At 36.0% G+C, this 26,090-nt stretch overlaps 1 protein-coding gene across 1 annotated transcript in view; it reads left to right on the forward strand.

Moving 5' to 3' along the window:
- Window positions 1–21,853, forward strand: part of LOC149299782 (protein O-mannosyl-transferase tmtc2) — a 127,134-nt gene extending 105,281 nt beyond the window's left edge. The window contains exons 10-12 of the mRNA XM_089486198.1: window positions 1,269–1,383; window positions 10,529–10,592; window positions 21,674–21,853. Coding sequence (XP_089342324.1) covers window positions 1,269–1,383; window positions 10,529–10,592; window positions 21,674–21,853 — 359 coding nt within the window. The remainder of the gene's footprint in view (window positions 1–1,268; window positions 1,384–10,528; window positions 10,593–21,673) is intronic.
- The last annotated feature ends 4,237 nt before the right edge of the window (window positions 21,854–26,090 follow it).

Raw genomic sequence — 26,090 nt, forward strand, 5'->3', positions numbered from 1 at the left:
CCCATGTTCCCATTTTTGTTATTTCAAAAAATATATTCTTCCTGCATGCTGGCAAGCCAGTAAAGTCTTGATCGCAACTCGTCTTTAAAAAATGTCACCCAAAAAATATGTTAAGGTTGTTTTTCCAGCAGAAATCATGTAGTACAACAGATTCTGGGTAGCCATAGGAAAATAACTTAAATTGCAAATATATCTTTTGCTTTTAATCTTGTAGTAAAACAGTTCTTTAAACTCGTATAATAACGTCCAATAAGACAGTATGAGTAATGGTCCATCCAAGCTCTCAGTATAAGGATTAGAAGCTCTTTTTCCTGCCTTCCTGTAAGTACATTGCTGGCATTGAATGGAAAGGTTCATTTGTTATTAAAACAACAATGTCTGCTAGATAATTCTCTAAAGTTCAATGAATACAAACTACACCCAAACATTTTTTGACTCTTAAATGCAGTTAAAATAAGTTATGTTCTTAACATCAAAGCCAATTTTTAGTATGGTCAATTGCAGACCCTTTGAAGACCATTTAACTGGCTATTTAGAAACATTGTTACAAGTAATTGTGTCTATAATTCTGTAATCCCTTGCTAAGTGTTTCTTAGTACTGCAAATGCAATATAAAAACAGTCAATTTCAATTTAATGGAATGTGGCATCGTCAACAATTGAACATTATGGATAGTGGGCGCAAAACTATTTTGCAGTTTTCTGTATGTTTCTTACCTTGGAATGTACCATTGTACTGACTGGGCTATGTAATGATTAACTCCACTCTTATAAAAAATCTACCCACTCCAGTGAACTCTTCTGATTAAATTTAAAAAAAGCATTTTCTACCATGTTAAGCAAATAAGCATACTGTACATTAAGCCATTAAGAAATACTGAACAAGATTGTGTCCCTTGTGCAAGACTAGTAGATGACTGATGTCATCTACGGAAGAAGCTATGGGTTCTGGATTCATTTAAATATGATCCTAACTAGCTATCAGTTGACAAGGCTAGTTTAACTGATTTACATCAAGAATTGGGCATTTGGACATGAGACCTTGTAAATATTACTTTTTGAATGTTGTTTTCTAACTTGGTTTTGAAAAAAATCTAAGCCTCAGAAGTGACAACATGAATTTATGTCTGATGTAACCAAGATCAAATTTACTACACTTGAAGTTTTTCAAAATGTGTGGATTTATATTTTTTTTTCTAACTTGCATCTATTGTATTTTATTAGTGTATTGTCTAATGCCTGGTTGATAGCGTGTGATTCCTTTTACAGGCCAGTTCTTGCTAGAAGAGGCCCGCCTATTAGAAGCTGCACAGATGGCCAAGAAGGCTGCAGAGCTTGACGGCACTGAATTTGATGTGGTTTTCAATGCAGCACATATGCTAAGGTGAGTGATATATCTTGTAATGTATACACTTGTGCAACTTCGTTATAAAACCAGGCTGATACAACAATGTGTATGATCTTACATGTTTCTAGTGGATAGCCATACACCTTACATGCTAATTAGCAATTTATAGATTAAATAATTTGGGTTCAGTTTTTTTCATGTTGTAAAAGTCTTAAGAAGTATAAAACAAGTGAATATCAATTAAGCTGCAAGAAAAGGTTATGTTTTATGGATTTGTTATATGCAGTTTACTGTATCCAGCTGTGCTTGTTAAAACCAAACTACCTTATGTTGCAGATGTTATTGACATTATCCTACACTAGGTTCAGACCAGCAGCTTTGTCACCATCTGGTGACATGCCATCTGGACGCCATGTACCATGTATGGCATATTTATACCTTGATTAATGCATTTAATTTGCCCCTAGAAGTATGTGTGGTACGTTCATCATAGCTGCTAATTTTATAAAGGATTTTGAAACTGTAAAACATATTTCTTAAAATTCATAACTGTATAGAATAAAAGGTTAGGGTTGAGTTGGTATACTTCGTATTTTGTCAGCTGAATTCTTCTGATTTATTTACATCAGTGGAGGCTGACAAATGTCTAATACGTATTAAATTGTTAATTAAGTGTCTGCAATGCAAAAATTGTATTATATTTTTCAATATGAATATAGAGTTCAAAAGGATTTCTTCTATTGAGAAATCTCTATTAAGTAGTCTCTTAAATTATTGTTAAAAAAAAAAAATCTAAATTTTCAATTTTATATTTATAACGGCAATAATTGTATGTAATGGTTTTAGTACAAGATCACTAAACATGCCACCATTTCAGAATGTGAGACTTTGTCAATTATTTGGTATATCCTACATGACCTGAGAGTGAAAAAGGTAGGTAGAAAGAAACAAGCAATAAGATAAGCACAAAGAATAAAGTAAAAGAGCTAAACTAAACCTAAACTTGTGTGGACTGTTTTTGTATTTCTACAAGTGCATGACTTCATTATGTGCGTTTTGGCTATGGGGAGCCATCATTCAAAGATCTCAAATGGACTGAAATTTGATAATTTTATCTTGTACCTGGAGCTGTTATTTTCTCCATAACAGATAAGTTCCTTACATTGCTAATAATCTCATTCATAGATGGTGAGGCTCCTTTCCAGCGTTGCGCTAATGCCTGAGTAGTGCCTGCTTAAAGTCTATATATATTATGTGATTACAAAAATGTTGCTCTTCTTGTATTCAGTAGCAAAAATGCCACATTGGGTGATGATTCTAGCTTACATCTAACTATTCCTGATATTAACTAAAATATAGATCTCTAGATTTTGGTGACCACCCCACATGTCCACAAAGCGTGAAAGTATAAAAATGCAAAATTAGTTGTGTCTGTCTTTTCCTGGAAGGATATGTCCTCTCAAAGGCAGTCAATTCAGTTGTTCCCCACTTAGATACTATGGAATCCACAAAGTGCCTAATTTGGAGATATAGGAAAGTTTCTGTGTGTGGTATCTGCCAAGTCTCTCTAAAGCTTTTAAAGGAATTTATTTTACCATTTGAGATTTGTGTGTTCAGGGAAGTAAGACCCCGCTTCCACCCTCCTTAAGAACCGTGTAGCTTGTGTGCTTAGAGGAAAATATTCGTTATAAAGTATTGTGTAAGCTTTGATCCTCGCTGTGTATGACACAACTCAAACCTATATTTTCTCCTGAGTGCTTAATTAGTGCGGATAAAGTATAGCTTGTGTACTGCCTGGAGAAACCCTTCTGAAATCTACAAAAGTAACTGGAAATGGCTTTCTGTGTCAACACAGGGCATAGATATGCTAGGTTAAGACGACAGATGTTGTTGTGATAGTCTTGCTGATGGAAAGTATTATGTAGCTTGGATAACCCCAGACCATCTATCTAATATAGTTTTCCGTTGGAACGTATAGCCCCAGTGAATCGCCTCTGTTAAGCTAGGTTGAGGTTTAGGGCTTCACATTTGCTGTGATTCAACTTGTATCCAGAAATCTGCGAGAATTCTCCCGGAGCTTTGTAAAGGTTAGATAATGATGTTATAGGCGAGATCAAAGTCAACACAATATCTAACCTAAGGATAAATAATAGTGGGGAGAGAGGGCACCATAGTCTTGTCCCATTTAGAATGGGGCAGCGTAACCAATTTCTATCCCATTAGTGCTATAGCGGCTGTGGGTGCGCTGTATAACGCTTTCACCCTTGTCAAAAATGAACCTCTTATGCCAAACTTATTTCACTTGTGCCATAGATAGTGACCCAGTTGACCAATTTAAATGTCTTTTCAGCATCTAGTGCCAGTAGCATAGCCGGTGTCTTTAAATGCCTGGCAATTTCGACCAGATCGACTGTCCTTCATATATTATCTGGGGTTTTCTTTTGGGGATAAACAACTCCTGATCTGGCTGTACCACTGAGCTGGCCATACTCCTCAAACTTGGGACTCCTGCAAGCCCATGAGCTCTTGTTGATGTTCAATATCAGATGTCATCTTGCATTCTTTGTTGAGCATTGTAGATGGTGCAAAAAGTCCATTCTTGTGCCAATTTCTCTTAGCACCTTAAAGTCAGATAGGGCCTGTTAAATGCTAGCATTAAGGTCAGCTTTCACCAATACCACCAGAAGCTTAATGTCTTCTATATCTTGCTTCGTACACCATCAGAGTAATTTATTCAATTCAGTTTGAGTTCTCAATGATCCCCTAGGCCTGAGGCTCGGTGCTGGAGATTTTCCACGTGAAGATGCCTGGCACAGACTTCTTAGTGGATTTTCTGTTTGGTGTAGTGTACGCTATGCCATCTAACTTGATTTTTTGTCAGTTATGTCTGTATTTATTTTAGTGGCTTTTCGATACACACTGTATCCATTTTGGATTGCAGCCGGCCATGCCATCCTAGATAAATATTTTTGCGTAGCCGAAGCTGCTTTTCCTCCATTCTACATTAGGAACAAAACAATCTAAATGTTTTAAGAAGGTAGTCAACAAATATATCAAATTATTTTGTATATTTTTTTCAAGGGGTATTGAAAAATCCGGTGATCGTTACCACAGTAACATATTAGTCTCCTATATACCAAAAATACATTACTAAATTACTTTGGGTTATGTACAAATATGTGCATGGATTTGCACTGAAATTTTTTTTTAACAACCCCACCTAAGAGCCAGCATCGCATCCAAGGTTGAATTATTATATAAAGGTTGGTACTTCTGTTAATAAATAACATTATAGTACAAGTGTAATTTTAGGCATTTTGTTAGTGCCTATAATACTGCTCCTTTATATAAAACCCACGTGTCTTTTCTTCATCATAAAAGATTCCTCTCTCCTAATATCCCCTGTCTTATTCTGGGTGACTTTAACATTCCTCTAGATATATCTAACAACTCTGCTAGCTCCAAACTCCTCTCCCTGACATCCTCCTCTGGTCTCTCTCAATGGACTAATTCCCCTACGCACACCGAGGGACACTCACTTGATCTGGTTTTCTCCAGATCATGCTCCCTTTCAGACTTCTCCATCTACCCGTTCCCTCTGTCTGACCACCACCTTCTATCCTTTTCTCCAGTGCTAACCCCTAACAAGACAAACTTACAGCGTTCACCTCATACTTGTAGGCCATTACCAGACAATACCATTACCCAACTGTCAGCCTCACTTGAACCTCTCTTACCTTCCATGTTAACCCTTTCCTGCCCAGACACAGCAGCCTCTTTTTATAACAACACACTTGCTTCATCCCTCGACACCATAGCTCCAATTACTACAAGTTACCCCCGACAATTTAAACGCCAACCATGGCATACCAAAACCACACGGTTTCTTCAGAAGTGCTGCCGCACGGCTGAGCGTTATTTCAGAAAATCCAAATCCAGCGAAGACTTTACTCATTATAAATTCATGCTCCACACCTACAACTCTGCCCTCTCTCTCACCAAACAGCTCTACTTCTCCACTCTCATATCCTCTCTTTCTTCCAACCCACGACGCCTTTTTTCTACTTTCAACTCCCTTCTCTGTCCCTCCACACCCACACCACAAACCTCTCTCACTGCCCAAGATCTTGCTGCCCACTTCAAAGAGAAGATCGAGACTATTAGAAAAGACCTCTCTTCCTTACAACTCCCTCCTACACCACTCAACACCACTCTCTCCACTCCTACTATACTAACTGCCTTTTCCCCTACAACCGAAGAAGAGATAGCCACTCTTCTTTCTTCCTCTCACCCAACAACCTGTCCCCTTGACCCCATCCCTTCACACCTTACAAAGTCTCTATATCCATCCCTTGGTCCATCACTTACCCACCTATTTAATCTTTCTCTATCATCTGGAACTGTACCATCTGCCTTCAAGCATGCGCTAATCACACCAATTCTAAAGAATCCTTCCTCAGATCCCGTCTGTTTGTCTAACTACCGCCCTATCTCTCTGCTTCCTTTTACCTCTAAGCTGCTTGAACGGATTGTGTACTACCGCCTCATTAACTTCCTCTCCTCTAATTCCCTCCTTGACCCTCTACAGTCTGGTTTCAAACCCCTTCACTCTACTGAAACAGCTCTAACAAAAGTCTCCAATGACTTGCTCTCTGCCAAAGCAAAAGGTCACTACTCTATTCTAATTCTACTGGATCTCTCTGCTGCTTTCGATACTGTTGATCACCACCTTCTTCTAGACTCACTTGCTTCTATAGGCATTCGAGATACAGCTCTCTCCTGGATCTCCTCATATCTGTCTAACCGTTCCTTCTCTGTCAACTTCTCTGGCAAGACATCATCGTCCCTTCCACTTTCGGTTGGTGTCCCCCAAGGTTCAGTCCTTGGCCCTCTGCTGATCTCTCTTTATACTTCATCTCTTGGCAAACTAATCAACTCATTTGGCCTCCAGTATCACCTATATGCAGATGATACCCAAATCTACCTGTCTTCTCCTGATCTCTCTCCATCTCTCCTGTCCCGTATTACCAATTGCTTGTCTGTTATTTCTTCATGGATGTCACAACACTACCTGAAACTTAATCTTTCTAAAACTGAACTCATTATCTTCCCTCCCTCCATCTCCACTCCACTACCTGAATTCTCTATCACCATTAACAACACGACTATCTCTCCTACTAACCAGGCCCGATGCCTTGGGGTCATCCTTGACTCAAACCTCTCCTTCATCCCTCACATTCAGTCCCTCGCCAGATCCTGCCGCTTGCACCTAAAAAACATCTCTCGTATCCGCCCATTCCTCACCCAAGAATCCACAAAAACCCTGGTTCATTCCCTTATCATTTCCCGTCTTGACTACTGCAACACTCTTCTGGTTGGCACTCCACTGTCTCGACTCTCTCCTCTACAGTCTATCCTTAATGCGGCTGCTAGGCTCATCTTCCTTGCACGTCGCTCCTCTTCTGCTTCCCCCCTCTGTGAAACCCTCCACTGGCTCCCAATTACCTTTAGAATTAAATTTAAGATCCTGGTACTGACATATAAGGCCATCCATAATACTGCTCCTCCGTACATTTCTGACCTCATTAGCAAATACTCTCCTACTCGATCCCTACGTTCCTCCCATGGGCTAAGGCTCTCCTCCTCACTCATCACCTCTTCCTTTTCCCGTCTACAAGATTTCACTCGAGCTGCCCCATATCTCTGGAATCTTCTCCCAAGGAACCTTCAGCATTCTCCCTCCCTCCCAACATTCAAGAAACATCTAAAAACCCACTTCTTCAGAGAAGCATACCATCTTAGCTGCTAGAACTTCCTTGTCATCGATACAACCCCCACAATACCTCTCACCCTTTCTCTATGCCTTATGTTTGTCACCCCATTTCCCTCTAGATTGTAAGCTTGCGAGCAGGGCTCTCTCCACCAAATGTATCGGTTTGTCTTAGTCTGTCAATTCTTGTCTTGTCATATCCCTTGAATTTATGTATTGTATTAAGCGCTGCGTAAACTGTTGGCGCTATATAAATAAAGGATAATAATAATAATAATAATAAATGCCAGTCAGAATTCTGAGAAAAAGCTTTTCTTTGTTTGAACTTTTGCCTGAATAATACAGTTCTAGAGCTCCATTCTAACAGGATCAATATACTCTGTAGTGTAGATTCAGGGTATTCTTTTCAACTTTGACAGTTTTCGAATTTATTCTGCAAACATATTAAATATATATTTCTCAATTCGCTTTCTGCTTTCATTTCATTTTGTGCTCTTTCACTGTTCTGTAGTACATTCGTTTCATTGTCTGATGAAACAAGGTATATTTTTGTACTGATTAATTGTTTTAAATTTGGTGTGAATCAGTATGTGTGGTCAGTAGCTAAAATATGTCAGTATCTCATTAAGACTCGCTTTTTGGTTAAAGAGGATTTTTTTATTGCATTGTTATTTTTAGGTGCTGACACATAAACCACAAAATACTTGAGGGTTATTGGTTTGTTTTATTAAAGGGCAAATGTCTACTTATTGCCTTACACAAACATCCATATTTACTGCATGATACATCAACAGTAGCATTTTAATGTTCTCCCACCTACAACTTTTTATTCAAGCGGCCCAGATTTTATAGTATTCTATAGTGTTTTTTCGCTAGTACCCAGTGCACATACACATATAACACTAAGTTAAATCTGTGTGTTTACAGAGGAAGGCAGGTAACTTTGGGTCTATACTAGTATGTCAGAATATGAAAAGGAGAAGGACCAAACAGCTCAGCAGAGCACAGGAATGTTGTATGGGGCTCCAATATTTATGCAAAATGAAAAAGACCATATCACTGTTCTTTTAATTCACAGTAGTATATAATAAACTTTTTGAGTTATGAATTGCTAAGAGCAAACTAGATGTTAATAATTGCCAAATTCAGTAGTTAATGGTATTTAGTGTTAAATTAACCATTATTTCCTGTTCTCACTGCAACAAACAGCCTGTTTTCTAGATGCTGTAGCTTATTGCACAATGTCATTAAATGCAATTTGGATGTGTACTTGTGTGTGTGTGCGCGCATGCGTGTGTACGTGTGTGCGCATGCATGTGTACGTGTGTGTGTGTGCATGCATGTGTATGTGTGTGTGAGAGCGAGCATGCATGGGTGTGTAATTGGGGAGAGATGGAGAGTGTGTCATTTGTGTAAATGTGTTGGATGGGGGTGCAAGGGGCAAAGAAGGCACAGACCAGTTGTGTGGGGGCAATGATGGCAGAAACTAGCTGTTGATGTTGGGAGGCCCGGGCCAATTTTTTACACCAGTGCCCATAGTTTCTAGTTATGCCCCTGCTTGCATGCATGGCTTCTTGTATATTTTCTTCCTTGTTAACTGAGCATTGGGTCAACCATTTAGAAGATTCCACTAATGCATCCATTTTTCATGCATTGTACATAAAGATTAAATACTAACTCCTGATCTAGAGGCTCTTGCTATCAAAATGACTTTTGGCTTTACATTTTCTAAAATTCTATAAGTATGCAATACACATGATGGATTTTAAGCTTTGTAGTGGAGGTTCATATTTCTTTAAGCAGACAGCAAACAAGACATAACCTACTATTTATTTGTGGTGGAAGTGCAATTCTATTTTTGTAAGATGACACAAATTCTGTAAGGGAGTTATGCTTTGCTCTAGGATCAGCAGATTGAAAAAATTGTATTAGAAAAATGTTTTATAGCAAAAAATTTAATTTTGCGATTGAGGCCCTGTCTTATGAATGTGATGACCATTTTTAAAAACTGATGATAGCCTTCACAAAATATCTAAAAATACTTTGACCTTTCTAGGTAAATGAATGGAGTTGTTATAGAATGCTCCAAGTAAATAGGTTATAAAGCATCTTACGCACCAATGCATCTTGTAAATAAAATCCTGCTCAAGGAACCTGGAAGAAATATGTGAATAAAGTGTCAGGAAAAGTGCACTTGATTTTTCATCTATTATTTATGATTAGATTAAAATAAATTGAATTGGAACATCATTGTGTCTCCTGGCTACAAGAAATAATGGTGTTAATAACAGCACAGAAATTATTTATTACATTTGCTTTCAGCTTCATTATACAGTAGTGGTCATAGAGAGATTCACAACTTCCTCTAGAATAAGCTACATAATAGGAAATATTGATACAAAGAGGTCCCAGTGGGAACAAAAACATAGATCCATTCTACCCACATTATAGTTTGATGAATTTGATTAAAACATGTGAGAGCTCAAATCTCTTTACAGTTTTGGTTATTGATATACAACTATGCAAATATCTAGGATGGTTTTCAACATGTAAACCTATACGGTTCCGTACCTTAAGTATTTGCAGGCACGTTTATTTTATTTTAAAATTGTGTCCAGAAAATTGTGTTATCTTTTTAGATCCCTGGAAACAGAGTGCACCAGATAGGGCCAGCCTTAGGGCTTCTGGTACCCAAAGCAAACCATATCTTCAGAGCGCCCCACTTTCATGCACTTAACTTGCTAAGAATGGAGAACCAGAAGATGGCACCACCACACCTAGGCAGCCAAATAGGTCACCTATATAAAAATCCACCCTGGCACCAAGAGAGCACCATAGAGTATGCAAGTAATTAAAGAGTCACTCCATCCATCATATGAACTTTAATGTATATGGTAGTTGACAGGTGCCTTTAAGTTTACATGGGATTCAGGAGAAACCCCCCTTATGCATTTCCTCGCCCTCCAGCTTTTGCTTGTTCAGGAGTGTTGTGTGTTCGGCCAAACACAACACTTTGCGTGTGATATGCTTACTGCTAGTTAGATCCAGCACTGGTTCTGCACTTTTTATTTGAACATTCCATTGGTCACTAGGGTGATAAGAAAACTTTTCAATTTTTGTACAAGGGTCACTGGTACATAATGTTCTTTTTTCTTTTAATTATCTGCTACAGTTTTATGCCCTGGTCTAAATATGATGTTGATGCCACAACATACATTTTATGTCCTTCCTAGAGATAGACAGACCTATATCTGAAATATATGTAAACAGGTCTACTGTATATAAGGAAGGGGAGGCCCGCAGTCTTATTTCCCATATAGACAATGACTTTAAACTATTAGTAAACAGTAGAATTGAGGTATATTAAAATACACTTCTGTCTGACTAAAATATATTTTTTTTATTTTTCAGGCAAGCCAGCCTCAATGAAGCAGCAGAAACCTATTACAAAAAAGCAGCTGGGTTAAGACCAAATGTAAGTGCATTTTTATGTTGTCTGTGTCAAAGATACAACCAACTAAACCCTTTTTGCAAGCTAAGTGTGATTGACTTACTTAGAAAGGTCTTTTGCAATTATATGAATCCTGTTCATAGAGTATCTCAGCTCTGTCTCGTATACCTAGAACTGGGAATTCTCTCATATACCTAGAACTGGGAATGCTCTCATATACCTAGAACTGGGAATTTTCTCATATACCTAGAACTGAGAATACTCTCAAATAGATCTGGAGGATTCTCTCAAATACCTAGAACTGGGAATTCTCTCATATACCTAGAGCTGGGAATTCTCTCAAATACCTAGAACTGGGAATTCTCTCATATACCTAGACCTGGGAATTCTCTCAAATACCTAGAACTGGGAATTCTCTTACGGGAAGCACTGCATCCCCCTGCCTCTACACCAGTTGCTTCTTTTGGCAGCAGTTGTGTTTGACGACTCCCTCCCACTCCCTACCCACTAAAGGCTGCCTGGGGTTGCCCTGTCCCTATATTTGGTAAAACCTGCCGCTGGCTTGAAAAAAGAGAGCTCCAGGTAACTGGGTAGATTATTCCGAAGTGTCTGTGTGTATATATTTTATATATATATATATATATATATATATGTGTGTTTATTTATATGTGTATATGTATGTATATGTGTGTATATATAGATATATAAATAGAATCATGAGCTGGCATTTAAATTGTACTTAATTTAAAAAAAAAGGAGTACAAATATAGCTTACATTTTCTATTTAGTATTAAAAAAAAATGGAACTGTATTTTCACAAATAACAGACTTAACTATTTTACCAGATATTTTGTAGCATATGTTGAAATACCACTAAAGCAGAAATGAACTGTTTGGCATTCCCCATGGTGCTTTTATCTCTTAGTTTGTATACACCGGACTATATTTAATGCCCCTTAAGGACATTGATGATGACCTATGTGAGAAAGCGTCTCTGAATGTGTGTGTTACTGTGTTTTACAGCATAAAAATTATTTATTTAACATGATTGAACTTTTCAATTCAAAAGGGAGCAACCGAGCACTGTGCAGTTATACCAACAGATGAGTATAGCAGTGGAGTAGTTCATTAAGATGTGTCATATGACATCACAGGGTCACCGGTGAACATGTCCCACTGTGTTCTCAAAGGCCAAACGTTTTTCCAATGTGAAATTAATTTTTTTGCGGAATAGGCTTCCAAACAAACAAATATATACTTACAACAACACACAAAGAAAGTCATTTTTGTCATACATATTTATTTTTTGTTCTGTGTGTTGTACAATTGTATTCCTACAGTCTTGAAACAATAATTAAAAAGATTGATAACCGGGAGTGTGTGTGTGTATATATATATATATATATATATATATATATATATATAGATAGATAGATATGTGTGTATGTACATATATATGTATGTACTCATGCATACTTTTTCTTAAACCATCTGGCTCTTGTATTATGTGAATTTTGCTTGAGGTGTGACGTGCTAGTTGTCGATGGTAAAATCTTCCAGCTCCAAATATTTGACAAAAAATAGGTTTTAGTGTCTCCACATCTGGCTGTGAATTAACAGAACGTGCATGCTTTGAAGTTTTGCCTGTAGTGTATTAAACCAAACCCCACAATATTCTCCATATCTGTGCCACCATCTTGAGCTAGTTGAATCTGAGATTCAGTCATTGAAAAAATATTATGACCTGTAAGGCTCCAACATGTAACCTGGTAATACCGCCGTTTATTTTCTTTAATCTTTCACAGGCACCACAATCTTCTCTAGCATCTGTAACTATTGTTGTCTTCAAAAGACTTTCATTGCATATTACAATGTAAACTGAGCTTGAGGCAAAATCAGAGGGGGATAAAAGGAACACTATTTTCAGAAAGTTGGTTTTTTTAGAATTGGTGAAGTTAGGATATAGATCGTATTCCCAAAGTATGCAGGAAGAGATAAAAGTAGATACGCTGTATTCCTGTTCATATTGCCACTCGAAAAGTCTTGTGGCTTCTTGCCCACAGGAAATTTAAAAGTTAAGAGTGTGAAGGAAAATATTAAATAGTAGAATATTTATCTAGATTATATTATATAATTGGTACATTAGGGTTACCTAAATATTAACATTTTGCTTGGGTACTGCCTGTATTAACATATATTTAGAGTTTTTAAATTGACATTTTACTGTTCAATAATATAAATAATTTAAACATTATTTTAATGAAATTATGTTTATCGAAAAATACTTTAAAAAAAAAAAAAAAGGTTTATCTTCATAAACTCCATATTTGGTAATGCTACTTTTGGCACATTCATTGTAAGCAAATTTATTCCTATTTTCAATATATTGCCTACATTGACACAAACGATCGGTTCCTCCAGACCTTCTGGGTATCTCAGCTGATAACCAGGTCTGGGTGGCAATTATTTATTCTCTGGATGGGTGCTGTGGTGTTTAGCATTAACCATGTTTGTCTATGGAGATGGCAAGCCTATGTGTATGATTTTACACACCTATGAGTGTGACTAAAACACCTAATCTCAATAATGAGTGGTAGCCACATACCTTTGGTCATAAAGTGTAGTCATAATGCACCTTCTTTTTATAATTTCCAGAATATGAAACTATTTACTGTCTTTTTGAGAATTGACAGACTTGGGGGAAAATGTATAAGTAAAGAAGGCCCTCACCAGCTTACAATGTATTAAACATTTATGCAATGTTACCATCTGATGGCTTAAATATATTTCTTGTCTTCTGCAGTAGGGAATAAATAAATGCTCTGGAGGAACACTAAAAAAAATTATAGATATAGTTATTTTAATTTTCTACCTTTTTTGTATGCTACTGGTGCATGTGGTAGACAAAACACTTCCCTCTGTATTTAATTTTTTATTTGAGACATAGGCAGTGATATGGAAGCAATGTATAAGACATTAATGGTCTTTTGAATTTGAGTGTAGCAGCTGTTTTTGAAGTAATTACAGTTAAGGCATGTAATCCAGGTTTTAACACATATCTATTGCATTCTAATAAATAAAGCTGTCGTTAACACATGCGTAATGTATGTGATAATAATTTGATTATTTCACACTATTTAACACTTTTCCAGAATTCAATTGGCACTTCATCAGAATGTGCTTGTTCGTATGATGAGTTGAGAGCGTTTGCTAAACCTGCTCTATTCGTAAAGATTAATGTGAAGAGTCTGTGTCCTCATTCATTTTCTTAGGGAAGTGAGCTGAGGCAGACACACTCTAAACCAACTGAAAGTTTGTCACTGTCTGATATCTGTTGCTGTCAGACTTCACTGGTTAGTAGACTTGTGCATTCGTATTCGGGCGAACATGAAAACGAACACGAAGGTTGATGCCAGAGGAGACCCCTGCAGGCGACCAATAGACTGACTCACACAGTCTTTTAACTCCTGACGGCGCAACTTGGCCTGGGGAGGCCATGGTCTCTCCTCTCTTAGAGTTAAAGGTCCGTTTGAGCAACTCAATTGGTCCTTCATATGGACCTTTAACTCTTGGAGCAGGAAGACCAGTGGTCTCTCCCAACCAAGTTGCAGCACCAGGATTTAAAAAGACAGTACAAGCGACTCTATTGGTCTGCCATCAACCAATGAAGTACAGATGCACTTCCTTGACTGATGGCAGAGGAGGCCCCTGCCCGCGACCGATAGAGTTGCTCGTACGGACATTTAAAATCCTGGCGCCAAAGCTGCTGCGTAGTGCATACCGCGTTAACCCCGTATTAACCCCCTCTACAAAAAAAACAAACACGAAGAATGTACGCGAATATTCGTCATACCGAACACAGGAATGGGCGAATATTTGTGGAATACGAAGATTTTTTCCCCCACAAAGACGAACATGAAGAGTTGGCCGGCGCCCAAGTCTGCTGGTTAGTGTTTCAGCTTGTTAGGCAGGTCCATTCTCTCTCTGGAGAACCATTGTCATCTTTTATCTGACCAAGATTGTTTTCATTTATACCATAAAGATAGAGATGGGAGATGCTATTAACTGTGAAGGACAAAATTGTTAAAATTATTTTCATATACTGCTTCCTATTTTGTCTTTAAAACACATCACCTAAATGTCCCTCTTTTGGACACAAACTCCTCTGCCCCCTTTCCTTTCAGATGTCCTTTACTAGGAGCTCATCTACAGCCCGAAAACTCAGTGATGTGGTAAAAACAACCAAAAATGTGTTTAGATATTGTGAAAGAAAAATGCATTCTTCTTCTTAAAAATGACTTACAAAATGCAATCATTAGGTCACAATAGAAAATCCCTGTCCTCTAGCTATACTTCAAACTACATGCAGTAAAACAAAATTGTTCCTTCTTAACAATTTAAAATTTTAAAAAGTATGTGTAAAGGTAACTTAAGTATTCTAAACACCCTAGCTGCGGGAAGATTTACATTTTGTTTTTGTCTGGTAAACTATTTCTACTTGTTTTTACTGCTACTCACTTGGTAGTTCTGGTCCTTCAATGTGCAGCTGTGGGTTGGACACGTATGGCCTGCTCTGCACAAGGCGCAAGAGCATAGAATGGCTGCTCATACGTCATCTACCGGCACTGACCTTAAAGTGCCATGGAAGAACCCCTGCTAGTAAGGTCTTGGGGAAAACACTTTTAAACAACCAAAAAAATTCAAATTCAAAATTCAAATGCATTTTCAACACCACCTTAACTTTATTGGTATGATGACTTATGCCCTATATACCATATTGCCTAAATACTTAGTAAAGGTACATTACATATAAAGCATAAAATAGTAATAAGCAACTGTGTAGATTATTTTGTTTTAATTCTTACACTGTTTCTACTTGATGACATCACAATGGAGGCATGGATGGGGAATTAAAAGTGTAATATAATTACATTAAATATATGTTTTGTTAGTAATCTAATACAGGGGCTTTATGTTCCAGGTTTATGTGATAAAAACTGCCCAAATGACAAGTCCAATTGAATGAGAAATCAAATAGTTTTCCTAACCAAACTTACTTCTCATGGGACCATCCAGATAATGCATTTCCATATGTTCCTTTGCTCCTATGATGTCATGAAAATAAATCACTGAAGACTTATTTAGTATAACCAATCTAGAATGTTTTCTTAAACACTTTATTTTCACAAGGTCTTGAGGCACCATTCTTATTAAGACATTCTTATTAAGATAATTTAAAGTAGTTTGAGCACCCATACTAAAGAACCTAATTTTAATTTTAACCAGCAATCATGGCATTCAATGCCTTTGGGACTGTACACAAGACACAATATGATGGTAATATGTTAATGTTTATCTATATATACTACATCCATCAATTGACATACTTTAGTGGTTAGTTATTTTGCTACTTGGAAAAAATACTAATTTTAGTTAGGTAAGGTTATAATTCACATGAAAAAAACAATCCCTTAGAGAGTCACTAGCTTAATCTAAATTCTGTTTGCGTTTAGGATAACATCCCTTTTTTCTTTGCAGTCACTGGGTAAATCTTGTATGTGATCAGATTACATCCACTTAAACAGATTGCTTTTACATAAACATAAATTAGGGTTCTCAATGATTATGTGGGCATGAGAGCTAAAAAGGTTACATGTAAATGAATTTGGCTATGACCACAAAGTTCTGTCCTAACTGCATCTCCCGAAATGGCTAATATTCTGAAAATGTGTACTTGAAGATAAAGAAAAAAATGTTAAATTAAAAAAAAAAAAATCGATTTTTTTATTTTCAAAATAGTTGACAGATTTCTAACTTCTAGCTTTTCTTACCTCACAAACAACTAAAGATGACGTGAAACTCTTTTGCAGTGGTGTAAAATTTCTGTCCTGATACTCAATTAGTTATCTGTCCCAATTAGTTATTCTTTCTTTATAGAAAAGGCATGAGGAGATGGTTGCCATTCTCTTCCAGTTGTGCTTCACTTCTGTACATACTCTTTTTAGAAAATACACTAGAAATTGTAACAATCCTTTGGTGTTAAGATACACATTGACAGAAAAAAAAATAATTTTCCTGTTCAAAGAAAAGCTTTTGTGGCCTCATATTATTAAACACTCAAGCAAAATGGAAGATGTTGCTTGTTATCATTTGTTTTAACTTAAAATTAATTTTAGCTATTAGTAGTGAAGAGATTGCTGAGTTGTGGGTAGTTATTGTTTTCAACCCAAAAGGAATCATCACACCATGCAGCAGATGATTTTATTGCCTACCACATATTTCTGACCTTTATTTTTTTACTTTTTCCCCTATTTCCCCAGATTACAGGCAAAGCAGCATCCAGTTTTTGGCCACAGTTATCAAGCACTCATACTACATTTTTAACGGTTCTTATGGGTGAAAATACCACTTGACTTACCTCATCTAATCATGACAAACACAAATTTAAAAGAAATACATATCCTAATGTGTTAGTAGATTTTCAATCAACTAAAATAATATTTATTCTATGAGAGAATCTCTCTTCAATAATGTGTAGCATTGTTTAATGAAAGCAGAGGGGATTGATAGTGAAGAGTGTTAGTGGACAGATGATGTGCTGTCTGATCTATTAGCTACAGAACAAGCTGCTGAGGTGACCACAGATTTATAGCACTCATAAATAAGATAAGGAGCAGTTGTGTATATGAAAGTGAAAAGATTTTATCTGAGGTCTATTAGGTTTTGCTAAATCCACTATATGGACACACACAAAGAACTAGCTAAACTTTGCAGCTTTTCCAAGCTGCCGAACTACCAGCACTCCTCTCCTAGCGGAGATACTTACTTCCTAGCAAGTTAGCATTTTATTTTTTAAGATGTGTATATAAAGACAACAACTTTTCTTTTAAAAAAAAAAAAAGTGAAAATAAAAATGAGAAAATGTCAAATACTTAAGAATAATAAGTATATCAACACATGAAATATGTATTATATCTCACTATACGATTCACTGCATGCATGTTTTCTGCATGCGTGTTCAGTTATCAATTTGTTTTCCATGCGAACGGCCCATATTTTAAGGAATGTTTTTAGATGTTCTGTGTCATAAAAGTATTTTTTTTTTTTTTATTATTTTCTGTTATCTAACGATATAGCTGTTTAAGAACCCAAACCGACCCAGTGCAAGGCTGTTGTGTTTTATTTTATACCTTGTGCAAATAGTAAATGTATTTAATACTTAACATCTTTTGTTGTAGTCTCAAGGCAATAACAATAGGTGGAATTGTTCACGTAAAGTTGGTGGTAAAAAGATGATCATGGAACTACTAGTATGAATTTAAATATATTTAATTTACTATAAAAACATTGAACCTATATACATTTTGTTAATAAACAGTTAATATTTGTTGCAAGTAACCATTTTTGTATTGCATATATGGTGAAATGTGGCATATAGTCATATGTATATGCCTTTGTATAGAAGGGATGGGTGTAATGTTCTTTTGATGGGACCATTAAATGGTTACTGCACTAGTGCTTTTAAACTTACAAATCTATGCTGTTGGTTTGAACAAATGCCTAACAGTTATGATTACTCATATTTAACTGTGCCTGGATTTTGTTTCTGATGATATGCCTCTGTGCTATCAAAAGGGAAAACAAACAACTGGAAATGTGTTGCCTAGCTTTTTCCTCCCCACAGAGATTCCAGCAACTATGATGAAGTTTCATCTGTAGCATTGTCTGTTTTTCAACAACAGCCACAAATCTTAATGTGTCAAGTTGCCATCCATCTCCACTTAAATGGCCCAGATCTGAAATTTTATCACATATAACAAATGTTTCATTTTGTTGGCTTTGGTATAGATAAAAAAAAAATTCACTTATTTCTTCGCATAACATGACGTTTTCATCCATATTGCATAGAAAAAACCTTTTATTCTAGATTTGGAAGCTCATTTCAGTAGAGTTTTCCTCAATTTTCTGTTCTTGTAGATCAAAATTAGGTGGGTAGTCTACTTATTTCCTGGTTGCCTATTGTACGGTACTGCATAATATGATACTGTATATAAAAAAATAGTATTAACAATCTGTAGCACATTACTGAGGCGTCTTTATTTGTACAATAGTTAGAATTTACTGTAATTTGTGGCCCCAACTATTATTCATGTGTGAGAGGCCTAGGGTTAGGCTTCATAATGGTAGATGTCATATTCCTGTAATACCTCCAGTCTGCGCAAAAGAACCTTATATTTAATTCACAGGAATGATACTTTTGCTGGAACGGATGATTTAAGACTTGTGGCTAGTGCTGATTTAAGGCCATATGATTACTGCCTTTATGTGCTTTCTATGTAGCCCTGAGCTGGTTTCATTATAAGGCATTGACGCTACCTGTATTGTTTTAGCCGTTCTAATTTAAAATGTATGATGGCAGCTTAATGCTAGATCTTCCCATTCTTGCATTCTGCCCACTTCTTCCCCATTCAGAAAAAAAATATGTTTCTGGAGCCTTTCTTAGAAGCCATTTTCAGAAGGGGGTGTTTGAATGTGCAGTAAAATATTTGGAGGTGTATTAACCCAGAGAGTTCAAAAGTATGATAGCAGATTACATTGTTATAGTAATACTTATGCAAATGGCAAAAACATGATTAATGCAGAGGTAGAACAATGTGTAAATAATCTGGAATGTGAACGTTCCCCTTTAATGCATTATGCATAAGATTGGAGAAATTTGCTAAGACTGTTCCTGACATCTATTCATTTACATAAACTTTAATAATGGTTTTGTGTTCTACTGATATTCAAAGTTTTAATGGTGAATAAGTTCTGAAACTTGCCTGTGATAGAATAAAAAATATAATAAATTTGTTTCAGCAAACCTCACCCGCAGTGTGGACTACTAATTTGTTAATTTGCATTTAAAATGTAAATCATTTGTATATAACACCAAGTACATTCTTTGCTCTTGGGCTTGCATTAATTTAGTTGTATATTAGTATTCTGGTTTCATTGTTTTATTTTTATTTTTTATTACAAATTACAAGAAAGGGGTGGGTTTATTGTGAGATTCAATTATTGTTCATGCGGGAACAGGGCCCGTCATTCCTCTTGTATCTGTATGTATCTGTCATTATCTGTAACCTTTTCACCTTGTACAGCACTGCCGAATCTGTCGGCGCTTTAGAAATAAAGAATAATAATAATTAACAACATGAAAACACTCTCAGGCCTGTATTTGAAGCAACTCTGCAGCTTAGCATTCATGGCTTATTGAACTAGTTTAGTAACTTATTTGGTTATTAAGTTAGATTGTAAAATGCCTTGTTAACTCAGACAGAGCAAGGCCACTTTTAATTCTAATGGGACCCTTGCTGGAAATAAAGAAATATATATATATATATATATATATATATATATATATATATATATATATATATATATATATATATATATATATATTATTGTGTGTGCAGTGCAGGAGATAAGGTGAGGTGACCCAGAGTCTCCCCAGGTATGGTTGCAACAAACCTTATAGAAAGCAATTGAAGTCACCAGATTCCTACAGATCATTTAAGAAATAATTGCAAAAAGGATTAAAATTAAAGCAGAACATAACCAGTTCACTCTAGTAAACGAGTATCTTGTTTTGTGCACTGTGGCAGATCATGGAGACTGCAGATAACCACACAGGACATTTTTGCCATTTACTAAACATTTTTAAGTTTTCAGTCCTTAGTATCCCACAGTTGATCTGGATCTCCCATATAACGTTAGGCAAAATGTATCTTGAGCATTTTAATGAAAAAGGGAATTTACTTTTTGAGGTATCATTAATGGCAGACAGGATTCATTTTAAAATTCTTGAACAGAAATAATGTTTTCATGGCGCAAAAATGTTTCCATTCCTGCCCTTAAATCAGTGCCTTGTTTTACAAGTTTTTATGCAATACCAATGAGATTTAAAAGCAAATTAAAAGCTTGGTGACACATATTTCTGCTTGATCTTGTTAATAGCCTAATAGTGAACTCCCCCAGCTCCTGTAAACTTCAGATCAACTAAAACATGTGTATTTCAGAGAGCATGGTAGCCCTTTGAAAACGTTATTGCTGGCCAATGGCTTCAGGCCATAACAGAAAATTAATGAGTTCAATTTCAGTGGAAAGTAGTTAAAACTATATGTAAATATTACCCTAGGAGAGTATTATTTACTTTAATGCTTAAAAGACGGATATTTGGCACGTTGTTTAAACTTGCACTGACAAACATTAATGAGCGTACAGATATATGTCTGATCCACTTGTGGAGGGTATTCTTTATTCCTAGCCTTCTCGTATTTATATTTTTTTTATTTAGGAAAATCTAATTATATAATCTGGATTTATCTATTGTTCAGACATCACTTTCCAATGTAGTCGCTTTTTAAAAAAAAAAAAAATTTAAGTAGCACTTTTATTGTTAAAAAAAAAAACTAAAAACATAACAAAATACAAAATTTCAACAAACAGATGAATTTAAAAAAATATCTAGGGCATTGCATTTGAAGATACAGTAACTCAATAGTAAAATTGTTGCATATCCCTTATTTGGTATTTATTGCACTCGTGGAATAGTTCTTAGAATGGATAAAAGCGTTTTTCTATCAATAATGCACAATTTGTTACCTGACAGGTGGTTCTGATCAATGATTTGTATAATAGCAAATACAACGGAGTTGTTCCTAGAGGCTTTTTGGCTGCATGTTATACTTTCATAAATGTACATGTAAGAAAAAAGATAAAACATTATGGCAGTTGGGAAGGCAATGTGATAATGCACCCTAGGGAGATAAATTGATTTAACAGAAAAGCACAGCTTTAACTGTGATGTAATGCTGAAACCTAAAATATGCTGTGTTTTCTGTTTCATATCATTAGTGCTCTTGAAATTCATATAGACAATGTATACTAAAAATATAGTAGCTCATAGACCCTTTTAAATTATTTTTCCATTTAGTAGGATCTTAAAATTGTTTCCATATATTCTGTTTTCTGTGTGCATTGTTGTGCGCTGTTTGTTTAGGGAGTAATTTGATATGTCTACTGATTTCTTTTCTTTTTTTTTTTTTGTTCTTTTCTGCCAGTACCCTGCTGCCTTAATGAATCTTGGAGCCATCCTTCATCTGAACGGTAAATTAGAAGAGGCAGAGGCAAACTATCTCCGGGCACTTCAGTTTAAACCAGACGATGTGATCACACAGTCAAACCTTCGCAAGTTGTGGAATATCATGGAAAAGCAGGGCCTAAAGACTTCGAAAACGTGACACAAGCAGACCAGAGACTTTTTTTTTTCATCAAATGTCAGATTCTAAAATAGGACATGCAGGAAACTGAATGTTAACAGCTGGGAGCTAGTTTTCCTGCTAGTGTCTTGAGTGTTTAAGTGCTGCTGTGACTGGTTTCTGCTTTTTGCATTGTAGTGTTTCACGTTAAAAGGGAAATGATGAAGGATGATAGGAAATCTCCAAAAGGGATTAGGATGCGCTTGCATTAGCCCGGGTAAAGAATGGCACTTAATGAGATCTGTCTGTGCACATTGCAACATAACCAGTAGTGCGTATCTCTCAGATAGGCTGACATAGATTACAGCCTCTAAATCTGTAAAACTGAACAAAGTTAGTTAAATAACCATTTTTTATTCTCACTAAATCAATGATTTTAACCTTTATTTCAGAGCTAATAAACAAAAATAATTGATAATTGCATCTGTCAAAATGCAGCTCTGTTATACTGAACAAAATATTTTCTTTCTACTGAATTAAAAAGATGGCATTATAGCAAGAATGCCGTTGATCAGTTAATGATAAAACCTAAAGTATAAAGTTGTTGAAGATCTAAGTATATGCATATTTGTACTTTTAGATACCCCCAAGTGGCCCTCTTGGGATCCACCTCCCTCTTACTCTAATATCCCTCATTTCTAGGATTAAAAATGTTTCCTGGGTGTGAGCGTATCAAAGTGATTGATAGCCCTAATAGTCACAATAATGTGTACAGAAACAGCAGGAAATGAGTTTATAAATAATGTTGTGTAAATAAAATACTTTATAATTCTAAATGCCTTACTTATATATGGTTAATAGCAAATAATAGGTCACAAAGTAGAATCCTATCCCATAGCTGCCCACTAAAACAAAAATGTTCCTTTTTGGCCATTTCAACTGTCGGCATTAATACTGTTATGATCAGATTTTTATTTATTTAAAGGGGCAGTTGTAGCCACATTAGTAGCAGACATTGAGGCAAACTATGATCACTGGTTTTGTCTCCCTTTAAACAAAATAGCAATTTGGTGAGACACACAGCTCACTGTTTTACTTAGTGGCTGCCTCTTAACATCTGTCCAAGTGTTCAAGTATCTTTAGGAAAGACAGTCCCTCTTGAGATCCAAATTCCTCTGTCTCTCTCTTCCTTCACCTGAAGTCCCTTTTGCTCAGTGAATGAGCTAAGAATGTTGGGTCATGAGGCTTATATAGCATCATATAGCCCTGAAACGGGAAAATATGTTTATACATTATTCTTAGAAACGCCTTTAAAACAGCCATCAGTATGTCCAGTGGAACCTGAAAAGTCTTCATAAAGCCTTGCCCTCTAACCATTCCTCTTGTTACACCCTTAAAACAAATGTCTCCCTCTTGTACGCAATGTGTACGAGATGTGTACGCAAAGCCTTTCTAAGCAGCGTTATTTTTGTTATGCCTTCAATAGTAGAGTTACTGATGTAATTATGGTGAAATGTTGATGTCTTTGGTGGCTGGGTTAGCCGTGTAACAAACTAACTTTAACTCTCCTGGTAGGACCATACGTTTTTTGTACTTTTTGGCAAAACAGGGTGTATGTAAAAATTGGTCAGATGACAACATTGTTTTACCTTTCAAATAATTTAAAACAAACCAAACTATACCAAAATTAATACATTGTGGGGGGGGGGGGAATCCAATGAACATTTATCTGCCATAAAATAGATTTGAAAACAATTACTGTATCTAAATTATTAATAAATAAATTAAATAACTCTAGCAAACCAGCTTAATATTGTGTAGTTAGGAATTCCGTTCATCATTTTGTGTCCCGTAGAGTACTGTTGAGTTCTTGCGTTGCCATCTGTTGTAATTGCTGTGTTTTTACAGTTTGAAGGAAATACAATAAGCTTTTCCAAACAAGTGCACAAAGCCAACTACATATTATATCCTATTCCCTATAAATCATCAATTTTTCAACTCTTTATGCTACCAAATCAGTCTTTACTTTTTAAAATGTTTTTACAATATAGAATTTGTTTGCTCCAGGACAAGTGTCATTATACGGAAAAAAATGTAGGATCTTCCTGCTAGATAATTTAAATGGGAACTTCTATTATTCTAAGATGCAAAGCTTCATTCCTACAGTTACTACAACTATAGAACTGCCCTATTTTATAATAATCATTGCATCATTTTATTTAATTTTTGTGTGTGGTTTTCAGTAGGGCAGTCTTTGTTATTAATAAAGGCACTATAAAAAAAACAAAAACAAAACAAAAAGAGCTCTATAGTCTTTGAGAATGTGCCAAATTTGCCAGTGCGGTATCCATAACATACTAACTGCTTATTAAACCTGCTTCCAGATCTCTATACCTCCTATACTTGCTAGGATATGCCACATTATTTTGTCACTGTGTGATATATGAAGCCAGTATTTTTACTTTATTTTTTGAGAGAGATTTATATTACAATTAGTAATTTAGCATATATGTTCATAAATACTATTTAACTAGTAAATATCATTGACAATGTAATGTGTGAGTCATTTGCATTTGTCAATGGTACAATATCTAATATGTTTCAGTGGCTAACAAAGCTTATAGGTTTAGAGTGTGTATTAAAGGTGCAGTTCCCTTAAGACAGAACATTAATTTCACTCTGCATAGTCCTCAAAAGTTAAGGTGTCCAAACTGGAGCACCCTTGTTTGGCGTGTGACCAGGGGTAGTGAGGGGAGGGCTGCCCACTTACCTTACACAAAGAGCCACCTTGCAGAGCTCAGCTTCAGGGTGTCTCGAGGTGGCTACATGGGGGCTATAATGGAGTTCTGTGCTGCAACAGTCAATTTTAGAGCTCCCTGGGCCAGCAAGATTATAGGATCTTCCCAACCAACCCATGATCACCACTGCTTTAACCGTTGCATTAGGTGCATTCTTGCAAATTCTTTGGCAACTGCCTGTTTTTTTTTGTGCACTTGACAAGGGCCTGCACAAAAAATATAAATTCTAAACACATTTTTCTTATCAAAGTATTATTTTGGAGAAATGTATGGGAACTCAATAGCACTGGGAATGTTCTTTCTAATGATGTATTTACAAAGCAACACCTTTTACAACAAGGTTATCACCTCATGTTGTTGCAGTCAGTAACAAAAATACTTCAGATTACTCCTTCTACACAACGAGCATCTGTTGGCCAGGCCTTGTTTAAGACTTTTATCACTAGCTGTTGGTGGAATGCATTAGAAGCATAGCATATGAGGCAGGAATGGAATCACATATGTACCAAGGAATAGTGTATATAACTCCTAATTGTTCAAATATATTGTTTTTGTAGGAATAAAAAAACAAAAAGTCATTATGTTGCAGTAAATGGGATAAACCAATTATAAGATTGTAGATTCTGTGCCAAGATAAAACTGATTTCTCTTTACAGGATAGCCTTATTAGTGTTATTGCTCTCTTTTGTCCTTCATCTAAAACAAGCAAGTTTGCTTGTATTTACCAGCATGTCAGCGAACATCTAAGATAGAGATAGTGGTAACACTATGCAATTCATAACATGGACGCTTTTATTGTTTTGGTAGGGGATTTTATACTATTTTAACTCCTGACATCTTTTGTTCATTAGTTACATTCCTGCAAGTGGTAATATTTTATTGGATAATTCTGAAATTTGTATTGATAGACCTCCAACAATTGGGTCCTTCCCCTGGTCCTGACCTGTCTTGTGCTCCCACCTATTTGTCAGTAGTCACTTATAATCACTCGCTACCACCGGATTTAAAAAAACCAAAACAAGCTCTTTATATTACATCGAAAGGGACAAGGAGAAAGTATAAAAAAAACACAGCCTTTCATGTAAAATTAAGAAACATGGATTAATAAATATGTAGAAATTGTATCAATGCAATACATTATATTCCAGTAAGGATATTATTAGATCTATACATCTAAAAGATTTCTGGCTTGCACTATGTATAGATTTATTTCTTTCCCACACAGGATTTTATCAGCCGGTCATTTGTGGAAATCAGTCAACTTAAAAATTGGGATGTATTGTTTTAGTAAGCTGGGGGAAACAGGTTGTCTCTTCTGCTGCCTGTGTGATCTGTTCCCTGCCTATGGAGCTCTCGCCCCAGAATGTTATTTCTGGCCGCATTTCAATGAAATCTGTCTATAGGCACCCCAGATAGAGTGAACAGGTGCAACACAGACTGTTTATGCTTTAATAACAAAAAAGAACATCAAACATCCTTCT

Source organism: Sceloporus occidentalis, unplaced genomic scaffold (genome assembly GCF_023333645.1).
Source record: "Sceloporus occidentalis isolate IW3139 unplaced genomic scaffold, rSceOcc1.0.p SCAF_28, whole genome shotgun sequence".
Taxonomy (NCBI): domain Eukaryota; kingdom Metazoa; phylum Chordata; class Lepidosauria; order Squamata; family Phrynosomatidae; genus Sceloporus; species Sceloporus occidentalis.